At 41.9% G+C, this 16,786-nt stretch overlaps 1 protein-coding gene across 1 annotated transcript in view; it reads right to left on the bottom strand.

Annotated features, from left to right (window-relative positions):
- Col4a3 (collagen type IV alpha 3 chain) overlaps positions 1-16,786 on the bottom strand; it is a 117,975-nt gene that overhangs the window by 12,025 nt on the left and 89,164 nt on the right. The window contains exons 35-44 of the mRNA XM_051190571.1: positions 12,360-12,458; positions 11,465-11,554; positions 11,015-11,154; positions 8,562-8,688; positions 7,021-7,101; positions 6,583-6,681; positions 5,991-6,038; positions 5,186-5,371; positions 4,598-4,728; positions 391-463 (exon numbers count right to left, since the gene is read on the bottom strand). Coding sequence (XP_051046528.1) covers positions 391-463; positions 4,598-4,728; positions 5,186-5,371; positions 5,991-6,038; positions 6,583-6,681; positions 7,021-7,101; positions 8,562-8,688; positions 11,015-11,154; positions 11,465-11,554; positions 12,360-12,458 — 1,074 coding nt within the window. The remainder of the gene's footprint in view (positions 1-390; positions 464-4,597; positions 4,729-5,185; positions 5,372-5,990; positions 6,039-6,582; positions 6,682-7,020; positions 7,102-8,561; positions 8,689-11,014; positions 11,155-11,464; positions 11,555-12,359; positions 12,459-16,786) is intronic.

Below are 16,786 nucleotides of genomic sequence, written 5' to 3'. Positions count from 1 at the left end.
AAAATTCACGTTAACCACACTCATGGTCAATTTTGATAGTTTGAGCTTTCCAAATTATGAGATTAAATGTACAAGGCCAAAACGTCAAGACAGTACCATCAGTATCGATGCAGTATGCCATCCCCCATCCCAGTGCATTCTAAAACTTCCAAAGGTAACACTTTCAATTATGCCTAATTTTCCTGTCGTTTTCTTTATTATGTTGTAGCTTTGCTCTCAATCCTGTGGGTTCAGATGCTAGTGGAGTGTTCACACCAATTTCCTGTTGGTAGGTCTTCACCCTGAGGTTCTGTTTGTACTGCTCATCAGACATGATGTGCAGTTTTACAAATGGGATTTGAGTAACAGTTACTGCATTTGTATGGAAGAATAATGATATCAAAATAGTACCTTTTATGCCTGGAAATCCAGGGAATCCGGGATCACCTCTGAGACCTGGAAGGCCTGGGGTGCCTGGTGCTCCCTATATTTCAAGTACGTGGGGGAAGGAGCAGAACCACAAAGTTTTAGAAACACAGTACTCGTGACAGATTGTTGGTTTTTTTTTTTAAGCAAAAGATATAACTTTATATTGGTATAAGGTGAAATTGATAGACATCATTTTTACCTGTAAGTTCAGTATTCTGCCTCTTTAGAGCTCTTCTTAGGATTATTTAAAACAGCACACACACACACACACACACACAAAGTGCAAAGAGCAAACTTGCTATCTAATGTTCGTGTATAGGGTTTTAGCTTTGAATGCATTTAAATGGAACTGCCCTGTATTTCAGGGAGAATGAACCTTTAATTTTTCTCAGAGACCTCTACAGAGCCATTGTTGAACCCAATTGTCATTGTGCTAAGCTGGCAGAGTTCTAAATCACTCTTGATGAGGGTGACAAGAGAACTAAACTGTCTAGAGGTGGGACTGGAAAGGGTGATGGGGAAGGGGTGGAGCCTACTGAGTAGGAGGTGCTCACATCAATTGTTCTTGGAGCCATAAGACACTCAAGGGCAGCCCTAAGAGAAGAGAGGGGTTTCTGGAAAGAGAAATACCTTAGATCTGCTCTCATGCTGTTCTCAGGAACTGAGACAGAATGCTACTGAAAACAATGAACCAAAAGTTAAGAAAAAGGTGCCAAGAATCACAAAGGTTACCTCAGAGTCAGCTGCCTCCAGGCAGTAGTCTGATTGCTGGCATGAGACTGTATGAGGTTAAAAGAAGAGAGAGAGGAAAGGGAGCCCCTGTCTGATCAGGGACTCTGGCTTCTGGCAATTGCCTGTTCTCTTTAGCAAAAGATGGCTAAGGAGAGTCAGAGACCAGGTTCAGCCCTCTGGTGGAAAGGGAGGCATTTTGGTCCAAGAGAGAATTGTTAAAGAGGGCCAGTTAGGACATCCCTCAAGCAGAATCATCTTTCCATTGGAAATGACCATGAAAGCACCCAAAAGAATGAAGACAAGTCCTCTTCACAGAGTGGACTTTCTGTCTGCCAGTGTCCCTGGGAAAGCTTTAGATGTGGTCATCAGATCAATACCAAGAACTTTTGAAGCATCCGAGGGTGTATGAGTGATATCTATGGATTGCATGGGGTGAACAGTATATCAAAATAGAGTCTAGAAGCCAAATAACAAAAGAGATTAAGAGTTTAACATGGTTCCTAATAATAGTCATGCTACAGAACCCCATATTCACTCCTAGTTAGGGTAGAGGTGGGGTGATGGGTTGGGTCATAGAGATTGGTATTTTCATGTGATCTTCCCACCATGCTTTGTGGTCATAGGGCAGTCAGGATAGGTTTTAAGCTTAGTGAGAGACCAAACAAAGGGCAAATTATTTAAAGGATTCATTCCAATTTGTAGAGGAAACTTGATACGCACTCTTGAATGAAGGAGTGATGGATTTATTCTTTGAAGTTTAATTTTAAAGTGTGTGTGTGTGTGTGTGTGTGTGTGTGTGTGTGTGTGTGTGAACTCAGGTGTTGTCAGACACCAGAAGTGCTGGATAACTTGGAGCTGCAGTTATAGGTGTGTGGTGATTTAAATAGGAATGGTCCCCATAGACTCATGTGTTTGAAAGCTTGGCCCATAGGGAGTGGCACTATTAGGATGTGGCTTTGTTGGGGTAGGTATGGCCTCGGTGGAGGAAGTGTGTCACTGTGGTGGTGGGCTCTGGGGTCTCATATATGCTCAAGCTGGGCCTAGTGGGGCAGTCTCCTGCTGCCTGCGTATCCAGATGTAGAACTCTCAGCTCCTTCCCCAGCTCCATGTCTGCCTGCATGCTTCTCGCCGCGATGATAATGAGCTAAACCTCTGAAACTGTAAGTGAGCCATTTCAACTATAAGAGTTGCCATGGTCACAGTGTCTTTTCACAGCAATAGAAACCCTATCTAAGTCAAGGTGGTTATGAGCTGTCTGATGTGGGTACTGGGAACTGAACCCAGGTCCCCTGGAGGAACGGCAGGTGCTCTTAACAACGGAGCCATCTCTCCAGCTGTAACATATTGCTTCTTAGTCTAGTAAATGAGACGGTCACGACCTGGCCTCTTTTTAGCCCTCTGGTCTCCTTCCACCTCAGCCTCCAGATGTGCCCCTCAAACACATACAGTGTCTTTCAGCTCTGAAAAACCCCTTTTCTCTCAGCCTCCACTCCCGCTTTTCTTGTTTTCCTGGATAAATGGTGTGTATCTTTTCAGACTCATGCCCTGAGCACATTCCACGCATGAAATTAGATGTCCTTCCTGTATTCCTTCAGCTGTCCATCTTTCCTCATAGCACACAGCATGAAAATGACATGTCTCAGTGTCTGTCTCCTTTACCTTAGGCTGCATTGACTGGTACAGGGCGTACACTCCATAATAAGGATTGAGCCACACTTATCTACTCAACACCTCTTTCCAAGAAACCAAAACACAAAACAAAACAAACCAGAAATGTGCTTACTGAATGTGTCACTAATAGAATTCAGGAGAGGTGGTAGAGGTTGAGGTCTCAGAGACTCAGAAATAAGAGGCCTTGTAGGCTTAGGAGTTGGCCTACAAGAACAGGATGGCATCCTTGGAGGTAAGTGTAAGAGTTCTGCAGGTACCTCTCAAATACTAACAGCACAAAGCTAGACGAGAATATGGAAGAAACACTAATGTAGGAGAAACTTGGAGCAATAGAATTGGTGTTGTAAAGGATTTACTAGTATATTTGCTTAGGAAATGTTAATCACATAGAGTAGAATTTGGCTAAGGGAGTACTGCCTCCAAACTACACCAAAGACAAGCAGCTAACTAGGTCTGTTAGAGATAAGCAAGATTTATGATGCCAGGATGTAATGTTCACCAAAGAACAGGATGTTTAAGTCTAACAGGATGTGCAAGGGGACAGCATGGGGTCACAAGCAGTGTTAAGTCCTTGCCTGCCATAATGTCCCTGGTTCTCTTCTTGAGAAAAGCCTAATTCTGCCAGGTGGCCAAGATGAACGTGTGTAGCAACTATTTTGGAAAAAAGTACAACACTGGTGTGCTTAAAAATAATCCTAGTGATATTTGTTGTGGAAATCTTTCATTTGCCTAAATGGCCAGATTCATAGTCTCTGGTCTCTGTTTAAATTGTTCAAAGTGTAACCTGGAGCCATGACCTAAGAGATTTTTGTTTGATTGTTTGTTTTTTGGAGTGGGGTGGATGATTGTGTATGTGAAATGCACAATCCTAAGTGTATATCGGAGCTTCTCATGGGTATTCACAAGGACAGAACATATGCTATTAAAAGCCTTTTCCCTTATTAATCTCTAAGTGTGTGTGAGTGATTTCTTACTGGGAAGGCAGATTTTTCCTACAGCAACTTTGTAGGAGTTTATGAAGAAAAGTCTTGTGAACCCCGCTGACTCTTAAGCTCAGGATTTCATTACCAGTGTGGCCCACAGGGATCTGAAGTTGAAGTCCTAAAATGGCAATCAATGTTCAGGCCAGTGAGATACTTCCTTCCCTTAGCCACTCACTGGGGGATTTAGCTCTTATTTATGAAAGATTTTCTACTTCTGGCTTCATTTAAAAAGGACATACTGTCTAACTGGGGTATATTCAGGGCAGAGGTGAGGCTTACGAACAAAGAAACTGCATCTTTCAGAACCAAGTAGAAAATCTGAGGGATAAGTGGAAATTACATTTAAGCATTGGTGACATGTGGTGAGGAGAAAATTGAAATATTTACAGAATAGCAAAGGTCATTCTGAAAACATTAATAGAGGGCAAAAATGACTATCATTTGGGGGCAATTGTCAACTAATAGGTGTTTAGACTTTTCCCCCACTGGAATGGCTCACAGTTTAAATAAGCAAGGATCAGAGGTGTATACCCCATAGATCTCTGTGTTAAAGGCCTTGTACAGGTGAAATCTTTGCAGTCCTTAAGAGCTGTCCTGGGCTCTGTAGGACCTTGGATGATGCATCTCATCACTGCACAGATGTGTCATCAAATAGTGCAGTCAGTCATGCATGGCAGTTGGTTCACCAGAGTTAACAGGACAGTTCATGAATAGTGAGCAGGTGTGCCCAGAACTGACACACACAATATGATGCAGTGTAACAACAGTAAGTTGGAAGTGTACTAATAACATCACACACTCACCGGGTGACCTGGTGGGCCTATGCCGCCTACATCTCCAGGTAGACCTTTGGGGCCAGGTTGGCCCATATATCCTTTATCACCTTTTACGCCTTTTACGATATGTCCTGGAGGTCCCCGGGGGCCTGGTTTACCTGGATTCACAAAGAGTCCATTAGAGTTGACAGTAAGGGTTCTGGAGAGCTCTGCCATGGATTCTTTTAAATGAATTACAAGCCCTACCCCTTTTTATTGCCTCAAACACTCTTTCCTTTGCTGCTGGGAGGTGGCACTGTGGTGAAGATGGAGTAAGAACCTGCCAGGGAAGTCTGTGGGGAAGCAGGGAGGAACCATAGCCCCCTGAGGATGGTCTGTGGGGAAGCATCCAGCCCGATGCATGGTATAGGCTCCACAATAGAGGTCTCTGTTTTTAGGATTTTAATTAAATCTGTGTCCCTCAACTCCACCACCAGCCTACTGATGTGAGAGTCTGGGGTATGTGTAGAATGAAGAAAACAGGGAGCAAAACAAGTAGCTGTGAGCTAATGTGAGAAGAACACCTCTGATGTCAAATGAGACTTTCATTCCAACTTGTGAAAGGAAACCCTCTACCTGGATTTCCTCTTGGGCCAGGCAGACCTCTGTTTCCTTTTGGGCCAGGGACAAGTGCCCCAGGTAGACCTGGTGGTCCTGGGAGTCCCCTGATGCCTGGGGGTCCTCGAGGTCCAACATCTCCCATGGAGCCCTTCCTGCCAGAGAGGCCAGGCAAGCCTGGAGCTCCCTTGTCTCCTTTGACACCTGAAAAGAAGAAGGTTCATTGAAAGGTCCAAACAATATGCTGTTTCTCTTGGCTTTTCTCTACAAAATAGAAAAGGGTTCAAAGAATATGTTTATCCTATGACACTAACTTGAGAAAGGCATGTCTAGTCTGTTAAAAAAAAATACAGACTTTGAGGAACATGTTAGGTAAGTTATCATGTCTCAGAAGGGAACATAGTAGCTCTTTCCAAACAGTAACATGAACCCCAAGCTCAGTGCAGGGGCTGGAAACAAAGTGGGGAAGGGTGGCACTACCACTGTATCTCAGCGACTGGGAAGGATGCGCCCAGGGAAGCCAGGTCTGCCTGCATCCTTTCAGGAGCCAAGTCATCGAAACAACCAAACACCAAAACCAGCAAAACATGGGCATGTGAACTCTTTTTGTCTTTAAAAACTTTCACAGAAGGAAATTCCCCAAAGCCAGGTCACAGCTTTGGATTCAGTCCTTTGTTGTGATTAACTATTAAGACCACACATATTTAGTACCACCACTGAAGCATCTTTCACTTGCCAAGTTACATTGTTCGATAAGTCAAAAACAGGGAATTAGGTTCTCATCTAGGAAACACGGAGTTTAAGGTCAGGAAGAACTGCCTACCTGGAACACCAGGGCTCCCTTCTGGGCCTGGAAAGGCACCCAGCAAGCCTGTAAGAGGTAATTATGACATATTAATATTCAGTTAATCTCAGTACATCTTATATATGAAGTACAATTGGTACACACTGAGACTGTTTTAGGGACCATCAGTTCTATCAGTAGGGAACAGTTAGAGCCACATGGAATTAAAATGCTATTAATAAACTAGTGGATCAAATATTAAAAGTAAGAGCCAGTGAGGTAGCTCTGTGGGAAAGGGCTCATGCTGCTCAGACCTGACTCTAATTCCCCAGGACCCATGTAGGGCAAGGGAGAATCTACTCCTGCAGTTCATCTTCTTGATGACTACACAAGAATTATAGCACAAATGAACCCATACACATACAAATACACATACACACACATACACACACACATACATACATACACTCATACACACACACACACAATACACATGCTCACACACACACACACACAATACACATGCTCACACATACAATACACACACACACACATACATACATATACACATACATACACATACAATACACATATGCTCACCAAGTAATTTTATTTTTTTAGGAAGCTGTACCTGTTTCTCCCTTTTCCCCAGGTGGACCAGGAATTCCATCATGCCCTTGGTTACCTCTCACACCCATTGGCCCAGGAGGTCCTGGGAGTCCTGGAGGGCCTGAAATAAACAGAATCCCAAAGCATGCCATTCAAAGACAGTCCCTCTTTCCTCCTGTGGCCCACTGTGAACGGGGGAGGTAGGTGGAAAGTGCCAAAGGTACTGAGTTTTCAGAACCATAGTTATGTGGAACTGCATAAAGACAAAAAATGCCTAGATTAATACGCTCATGAGATGACCATGTGGTATTTTATACCAACAGATACTTCAGTTACATAGACAGGGTTAGGGACCCCACTGTTCTGCATTCTGTGGGTACAGTGAGCTTAGACACTCCAGCCTTGAGAAGGAAGTGTGTTTTCTTCAGACTAAGGGGAAGAATAAGTTTTAAAATGAAACCTGGAAGGCCAGTGCTTCCTGGAGAGCCGGGGAAGCCTTTCTTTCCTTTCAGACCCAAATCACCACCAGGACCCGGATTCCCTAAAGATCCAGAGAGAGGGGAGAGAGACAAAGACATAAGTGGCAGTTAAATCAGGGAAATTCCTGACAGGTCACCTCAGACCAAAAAGGCATTTCTCACAGAAATCACACTGGTGTAATTCCCTTCATAAGTTGAAGTCCCAACGCCCAACACATCAGAATGCCATTGTATTTACTAATGTGGTTGCTTGCAAGATAACTCAGTGGGCAAAGGCGCTTTCAGCTAAGCCTGACAACATGGAATTTGATTCCAACACAAAGTGTTCAATATCTGATGTATTGCTAAGGTCAAGAGGTAACTACAAATTTATTGAATCCCTCAGCGTTTGAAACTTCAGTTAAACTCCTTCTTTATGTAGGTCTGAAGCTGTAACCAAACAGTTCAGCAAATGTTGTGTTTGTTTTTCAGATTCATTTAATAAATGTCTTTTTCTTCCCATATTTCCCTCCTCTTCCCAGGGCTGGAACCTGAACCTAAGACCTTACATGTATGAGAAAAACAGTGCACTACCAAGCTTCATTTCCAGCTGAGCAATTTGTTTTTAATAAAACAAAACAAGAACTTGTTATAAGGTAACATGGACATCAATGTCCAGACCAGAAATGTGCCAGGAAAAAATAAAGATTTAAAATAGCACTACAGGTGGAATTATGTTTCTCCCACATTTATACATTGAAGTCCTAACCCCCAGTACTTCAGAATGCCATTGTGTTTAGCAACGTGGCTTTTAAACATTGGGGCTGACAAGATAGCTAAGTGGGTAGTGATGCTTGCAGCCAAGCCCAACAACCTGAGTTCAATCTCCAGGATCCATGTGGTGGAAGGAGTGCACTGATTCCCACAAGTTCTTCTTGCAAGTTGTCCTCTGACTTCTACAAGCATCCTACAGTATACATACACCACACTCACATGTAATACATAAATACACAATGTGATCTTTAAAAAGTTAAACGCAAGTGAGGATTCTTGCCCAACACTCGTGGCATCTTTGTAAGAGATCAGGATGAAAAAGCAAGGGGAGACTGGAAGAGGTGGCTCTGGCCAAGCCCAGAGGTCTCACAAGAACCAGCCTTACCAGAACTTTGGTCTCAGAGTCCTGGCTTCCAGACGCTTAAGTCACCCAGTCTATGCATGCATTATGAACCCTAGCTTTCTTATTCTAACCTAAGTACCATTTCATCTTCACTGAACTTGTTGAGGCAGAACTTCAGCTGTTTTGATTACAAGAGCAGGTGTTTGGATTTCTGTCCCCGAAACAGTAAAATGAGGCTGCTTCTGATTAACTATTTTTTTTTAGTGCCATAGAATTTGAAATTCAAAGCTCAATCAAAACAATCCAAACAATTGTAGCATGTACACCCCAAGTTTTAGCTTTCTGTTTACAAAGACGCTTCTAAAAGGTAAGGGCCATCGTCTACACACTGCTCCCACCGTTCCGAACTGTGAAGCCGGGGCTCACCTGGGTAGCCAGGACTCCCAGGGTTCCCAAGGGTTCCATCAGGTCCAGCAGGCCCCGACTGTCCAGGTGGCCCAGGTAGGCCTCTCTCTCCTTTCTTTCCTTTGTCACCTGGCAGTCCTGGATCACCCTTCAATTGAACCAAACACCTTTAAATTTCTCACATAAGCAGGGTATGTGGTTAGGAATAAGTAAAACCTGTTTATTCACTTATTCATCCCTATTGAGTTCCTGCTACAGGCCAGTACCCTGAAATATATGGGGATATGTTAGCTGCACATTTTGTGAGGCCAAATGCAAAATGAAAATTCACCTCCCTGTTTTTAAGGACTCTGGAAGGGTCTCAAGAGAACAATAGTAGAACATTTAGCCAAGATAGGGTCAGGGCAGCACTGGGTCTATGTAAAAAATCCTGTCACTGATGTAATATTCATTATATCTGTGTCTCAGATTAATGATAATTCAGAACGTGTATGGTTAATGGTAACTTACAAAATTTCCATCATGGCTGACTAGAATATATTATCTTCTTACCATGACTCCACAACCTGATAAAAAGCAGCCTGTAGCCAACTGAGAGCCCTGAAGATTTCGTGTGGTTATTGCCTCCCAAAACCTGAATCTAGACAGGGTTGGTAGGGAGCCGAGCAAGAATTCAATTAAATAGGATTGCTTTCTGAGAAAACACCCCAATGGAAGGTGTTTCCATGGTTTTTATGAAAACCAGTCAAAACAAGGGGTAAATTGTGTTTCAAATGCCGAAAGCTTGTTTTCTTAGTCTTTTCAGTTTCTAGCTTTTCTCCTTTTCATTTTGACGATGACTACCGCAGAGGATGGAAATGATGATAGCAAAGGTTTTTGTTGCTGTCTTGAGATAGGGTCTCATGCAGCTGGGACTGACCTCCGACTTGTGTAGTCACTGGCAAAGTTCACTACTGTGTATCCTGTCTTCATCCCCCAGGTATTGGGATTACAGCTATGAGAGGAAGTGTTAGTCTGCTGTCTCAAAAGAGATGATTTCTGAGGCAACAACTTTATGCTCTGGGTCCATAAACCCTTGTATAGCCAACAAAAAAGAAATATCTGTTCCCTTTACAAGAACATGCGCCTGAGGACTTCACATCCAATTTAGGAGATTAGTGGATCCCTTGGGATGCTGCAGAGTTCTCCAGGGGAGGTCCACGAATCCCATGTTTAAAAGCTCTGCTTCCTGGAATGTCTGCTAAAGACTCTATACTAGTGCAGCTCTGACTCTCACTGTTAAGAGCAGAAAGCAAGGTTGGATGGAAATAAAACCTAAAGAGCAACCAAACCCCACTCAGACATCCAGTTGCTGCCACACGTGTGAAGTGTTTTGGATAGCCAACCTCAGTCTAATGGAACACAAGTTCTGAGGAGGACCGCAGCAACAAGGCAAAAGCACTCTGTGTAATGAAGTGAAAACATTTAAAAATCTTGTAACACAGGGATACATACAGGCCTCTCAAGACTTGTTTTTTTTTTTTCATGGTGCTGTAAAGTTATTTTATCCTATGGCTTTTATCATATCTTAATGAGACAAAGATTTTGCACGTAGAATGGAAAAGTTCTGCATGAACAACAGCAAGAACAAAAACTTTCTATGAGATAAATCCATGGTTTGTACCCAGAGGAAAGAAACCCTACCCTGTCCTGAATGAGGTAACCCAGTCACAAAAAGAGAAACACAGTATGTACTCACTCATATATGGATTTTAGAACTAGAGCAAATGATCACCAGCCTATAATTCACATCACCAGAGGAACTAGGATACAAGTTGTATTCTAAGAGATTCATATAAAGTCCCTCACAGAACTGGGAAGGGACAAGTCCCCCAGACCTCAGTTGAAGAACAAGTTACTGGGGAAAAGTATTTCTATTTTTGTTTCCACAAAAAATGAAAAGATGTGGATTCCTTCCAGACTAATGTGGTTTGATCACGCCAGACCGCCTGAAACAGAGTACAAGCTGATCCTACATTCCAAACAGCTGGACAAAACAGCCCTACAGACTACAGCTAGGATATCTGAATCTTCTTCGAATCCCCCAAGACAGCGCTCCTTACCAGCAGGAAGTAGTTTGGAAAGAACGACGCCCAAATTCCCAAATATTGTGTATAAATGTTTGTTTTCATTTAATTGGACTTTGTTATATAAAATTAAATAAAAAAAAAAAAAAAAAAAAAAAGAAACCCTACCCTGTCAATTTGTGTGGGACTGTCACCACTGCCCCCTGCTGGAGGCACACTTAAACTGCAGGGACAGAGAAATTTCCCAAGAGCATTGCAACAGGCTCAGTTGCAAACAAAAACTTAGCTGCCCAACTGTATAGAAATTGCTTAGGCTTTTTTTCCCTGCTTATAGTTAATCTGGTCTTTGTTGATATTTTAAGGCTCTCCATCCTTGTTAAAATGTAACTATTTCAGTGGTCTACATACCTTAGGTCCCGGGAGTCCCGGCCTTGCACCTTCTGCATGACCTTGTTCCCCCTTATCCCCTTGGGGACCATGACTCCCTGGATGTCCTGGTCTTCCAGCAAGACCTGGCAGTCCCAAAGTTCCTTTATTCCCCTTAGGGCCTGAAAGGAGGACAGATACCGAGTAAGACAAGTGAAGGAAGGATCTTGAAGCATCTTGAAGGATGCTTGTATGAAGCAATTCTCCAAGAAGATGTTTTTTCACAATAATGAGCTACACAATGTATGATTTTTATGCAACATATGTAGCTGGTTACCACTCATATTCTAGTTGCACACAGAACCTTTGTCTAAAAGCAGTGCTTAGTGACATAAACTTTCTTTTAAATGAACAAAGCAAAACAATCTGAAAGGCAGAAAGTCTGACTTGTCATGAGCTCAGTGGCTCATAATAGCAGGATCATAGCATTACCTGGCACACCCATGTTCCCCATGCTTCCTGGCATGCCGCCTGGTCCTGGTCCTCCGGGATTCCCACTGCGTCCCATATCTCCTCTAGGGCCTTGAGAATAAATAGTCACATGACCCAGTTCCTGGGCCATGTTCAACACATATCTTCTGCTTGCATGAGTAGATAACTACAGAACTTTCTATTAAACAAAAAAACCCACAATAATCCGAGACACAGAAAAACCTACAGTTCTGATTTGTTAGCTTGAGGGCATGTAATAACAGGATGATAACATTAGCTGGGAAGCCACTGTTCCCATGGGTAGATAAGTATGGAAATCCTAGGCTAGCTGGTTAGGGGTTAACTGTCCCTTTACCTTCAGCTAGGGCTCACCCTAGGTCTGGGGACTTAGAATGTGGAAAACTGGATTAAAGTGAGAGTCCTATTATTAGGCCTGCTCAAAGCCTTCCTAGTACTGATGTCAGCAAAAAAAAAAAAAAAAAAAAAAAAAAAAAAAAAAAAAATAGCGAACTGAGGGTTAATTGCCATCTCAGCCATTTTGCTATTGGGGTTGCTGAAGGTATGAGCCTAATAGCTTAAAATTACTTTGCAAACCCCATAAGTTGTTTACCAAAGGAAGATGCAAAAGGGAAAATGACTAGAGCATTAAATTTTATCTCTGGCATGTTAAAAATAAAACTTGGAGAATAAAATTGCAACCACGTGTAGGCTATATCTTAGTCAATAGATGCCAACTACTAAACACCTTTCCTTTGGTTTGATTTAGAACAACTTTCTTCTCGAACACTTTTGGGACAGCGTTTATGTTTGACCTAATAAATCTAGAAGTACATTTCATTACATTTAGGTTCAAGTCCGCTTAAGTATAATGTTTCTATTGACGAGTTCGCCATACCTGGAGGTCCTGGTAGCCCAGGCAATCCCTCGAGGCCTTTCAGACCTGGTAACCCTGGAATTCCTCTGTTTCCTTTTTCACCCGGATTTCCTACAAATCCTAAAGTTAAAGACCAGATTTTAAAGAAACAAGTCAGTTATAAAGCATATGTGTAAAATTCTTGAGGCTCTGGGTTCCACCGGCACTGAAACAAACTGAAATACATCAGACTCATTCACACCCTGATCTGAATTGATAGGCTATTGTCAAAATACAACATGACACATTTATCAAGAGCATGGGGAGATGTTGGTTTCTGTCCCCTCCCCTCCCTAGAGGAATGGAATAAACTAAGATGTAGAAATCATTAGCATAGTGTCTGGTATGAATCAGTTCTCAACCAACAATGGCAACTGCCATCATGAGATGCATTCAAGTAACAACTAAAAGGTTGGAGTGTAGTTCAGTGGTAGAGCCCTTCCATGGCAACTGTGAGGCCCTATGTTCAATCCCATAACAACCATAAGATACTGTAAAATATCTCTATATTTTGTATAGCCAAATAGTATACTACACAATTCTTATATAAACAATTCTACTCTCAATCCATTTGTTAAGAAGTTTTAGGCATTGGGTAGGTCAAAGACCCTGTCTTGACTCATACTGTCAATCAGCAATTGGGATTTGAATGTCATTATGCATGAGTAGGAAGATCACTAACATTCCAAGACACTCTTCCACCCCTAAAACTTTGATCAATTTATTCTCCTGCTAATTTATATTCACCCATACTCTTTTATCAGCAGTCAATTATCAACTTGCATGGAACATTCTACAGTCTATTTTTGGCCTGGCTTTATGCCTTTTCCTGTTTATACATTATTTACATATGGATTAAGAGTCCAATTAACAGACAGGACAGGTCTGGTGTTGTTTTCTGGAAATAAAAATAACGCATGTTCTTCTTCCCAAGTTTTCAGAGCTAAATCGAGGAGACAGCCAAGCAAGAAACAATTGCCACCCAGTGAGGTAAGTTCTGTAATACAGCTGGGTTTCATAGGTGACACAAGGGATGGTTTCTGGAAGAGGATCTGCTTTGTGGTTCAGCCTTGAAGATATGTAGCTAATTGGATGAAGAGGGCATGGAATGAGACAGGATTTCCAGGCTAGACAATAGCTTAGGCAAAGAGAGGAATTATAAAAGGGTTAGATTGTCTGCGCCTCTGGTTTCCCATTTATCATCATCTAAGAATGTATATTGTTCAGTGGATCCTTTTATTCTTGGCTGCATGCCCTGTGTAGCTTGATTTTATTTTTTTCATTCATGACATTTTATTTATTACCATTGTGTGTCTCTCTGTGTGTGCACGTGTGTTTATGATAAACGTATGTGGGCGTGACTGTGTTATTGCCTGTGTCTGGAGGTCAGAGGAAAGTTTTCTAGAGTTGGGGCTTTTTCCACCTTTCTGTGGGTTCGGGAGGTCTTCAGGTTGACATGACAAGCACTTTTACCCATGGAGTCATCTTGCAGGCCCTGGCAAGATTTTGATTTTGTATGGCTGGAAAGCAAAGGATGGTTTGTCAAACTGTAATAATGTAAATAGTTATAGGGTCATAAAAGCAAACAAAGCCCAAAGAAAAGTGTACAAGAGAGACCTCATATGGCCCACAAAGCCTAACATTTACTACTTGGATTGAAACAGTGTTTAGGTTCCACTAATGTTTCTTTCCCCCAACTAAACAGTAAGTTTCATTGTGACCCATAAGTTATACCTATGTATTCAGGACATTATAAAATGACTAACACAGAAGCATTAAAAAGTAATACATACATGGCTTGTGACTGGAGATAAGATGTGTATACATTATAAGGAGGTTGAATTCTTTCTAAAACTCATTATCCATCCCCTTTCTCTTACTTCAACACCTCTTGATAACACCCTTCACTCCATATCCCTCTTCCAACTTCCTGTTCTCCCCCCCTTCTTCCTCCTTTTAAAATACTCCCTTTGTTCTAATTAGTCCTGTCTGTATATGCATGAGTGTATGGTTCCATCCCCTGGAACATGGGCAAACTATCATGAGCCATACTACTGAAAACAAAATCCAAACAAAAAGCATAACTTGCCTTCTGTCCTGGTATTGTTAATTTGATACAACCTAGAGTCACCTGGGAAGGGAGAACCTCAACTAAAGAATTGCCTTGACCAGGTTGGTCTGTGGCCATGGCTGTCAGAGATTGTGGTTGAGGTGGGAGTGCCCAGCCTATTGTGAGTAACCATTCCTAGACATGCCAGCCTGGGTTGTGTAAGAAAAATAACTGAGCAAGCCAGAGAGGAGCCAGTAACCATCATTTCTTTATGGTTTCTGATTCAGTTTCTTGAGTTCCTGCTCTAACTTCCCTTGATGTTGGATTGTGACCTGGAAGTGTAAGCAAAATAAGTCCTTTCCTTCCCAAGTTGTCTTTGGTCATAGCAAACTAGAACACTCTCCCTCCTCCAATGACCACCAACTGCCAGGAGGTTTTCCGCTGGAACTGGGAGCCTCAGAAAGCCTTGGAGCCAACTGTCACTTGCTTGTCTCAATCCTACTCACAACGCCTTATTCATGGAGGCTTGATGGGAGATGTCATTCTGTAAATATGTTTCTCCTATTGGTTAATGAATAAAACACTGTTGGCCAATAGAAAAGCAAGGTAGGTAGGACTAGGAGACAAGGAGGAGAGAGAGGAAGAAGTAGGAAGGAGTATCAACATGTAGGACCAATAGGGTAGAACTCTGGATCCTCTCTCTGGTAAGATAAGACCAGACCATGTGGAGATACTTAGATTGATAGAAATGGGTTAATATTTAAGTCAGAGCTATCTAATAAGTAATGCTAATAATTGGCCAACAGCATTAAATCTAATACAGAATCTCTGTGTGTTATTTGGGGCTGGTGTGGCTGAGGGACCAGGCTGGCAGGAGAACCTACTCATAACAGAGGCTCTTTTGACTATTGCATTTGCTGAGTTTTCTGCATCCCTTATCTTTCCAGCATTCATGGACTAGACACACGGCAACATATCAAAAGAACAGGTATGACCTTTGGAACCAGCTGCTTTTTCTCACAGTGACATTGGATAAGCACACTGGGTAAAGGACTTGACCTCTCATGTCCTATGAGTGAAATGAGATTAGCAAGGACTAGCTGATTTCTCAGCCATGAGATCTTATCCACTGGATTCTCCTCCTTGGCTTAACCATGAGGCTGAGTTGACATTTATTAGGCATACAGTAGTGCCTGAACATAATAACATAATGATACATAGGCCTTGGTTAAGTAGTATAATATTTCTCATTTATGCCTTACATTGGCCATGGTTTTTTTTTTTTTTTTTTTTTTTTTTTTTTTTTGAGATATGTCTATTTCCCATGGAGACTCATCAAAGTAATGACAGTCACTACTGATTTGTGCCCTTTATGTCTCTTCCATATTTTGAGTTAATATCTCTGTGTTTTAAAAAAGGATGTGTGTCATGCCCCCCCCCAGCACTGAAGAGGTTTAAGTCAGGGGAATCTTGCATTGAGAACAGCCTGGCTACATAATGAATTCAAGTCCACTATGTGCTACATAATGAGATCCTGTCTCAAAAACCATACTTTTAAAAAACAGAAAAAAACCGGATCATGCAGATAATAGAGAGGCTTAGATCATGTTCCCTTTTGTTGTTATTGAATCTGTGATCCTCAGCTATGTGTCAAAAATGCTGTGACAACATACAACTTACCACTTTGCTTAAATAAATGATAATGACCACTTTCTAGATTTCCTTATCAAAATTAAGTACCTCCTATAAATTTATTTTATACCAAATAACATTCACTTTTCTCTGTTAGTGAAGTGCTTGGCTTTGGTCTTTCTTCAGAGTATGTCATATGTAAATTCCAGAAAGCTCTTTGGCATGCCTGGAGAGAATCTCTATTCAGTCTCTCTAGCATGGGCTATGCAGAATTTGTGTTTGTTTTGAGACAGGGTCTCACTATGCAGCCTTGGCTGGCCAGGAACTTGCTGTGTAGATCAGGCTAGCCTTGAACTCAGAGGTGTAGCAGCTTGTACTCTTGAGTATTTGGATTAAAGGTGTGGCACTACTACCAAAATCCTGGCTCCATGCAGACTTTTCAAAGCAGAGATTCTCTTAGCCTATAAATGCTCATGTGCCAAGTATACCAATATTCCTGATGGCCATCTCATTTCTCAAACACATCACAATTCTCTCCACTATAATTAGGCTCTGCAAGACATGGTGGTTTTGTTTGTTTATGTTTTTGTATTTTTTGTTTGTTTTTTTTTCTTCTGAGAATTTAGCTGCAAAGGAAATGTTTGCTCTAGAAATTCTGTCTACAGTTGCTTGAGATCCAATCTGATCAAGAAGACTAGATTTGAGCCTGCTTTGGATTTGCCTTTAT

This window comes from Phodopus roborovskii, unplaced genomic scaffold (assembly GCF_943737965.1).
Source record: "Phodopus roborovskii unplaced genomic scaffold, PHOROB, whole genome shotgun sequence".
In the NCBI taxonomy this organism is placed as follows: domain Eukaryota; kingdom Metazoa; phylum Chordata; class Mammalia; order Rodentia; family Cricetidae; genus Phodopus; species Phodopus roborovskii.
This window is presented reverse-complemented; position numbering and strand designations above follow the sequence as displayed.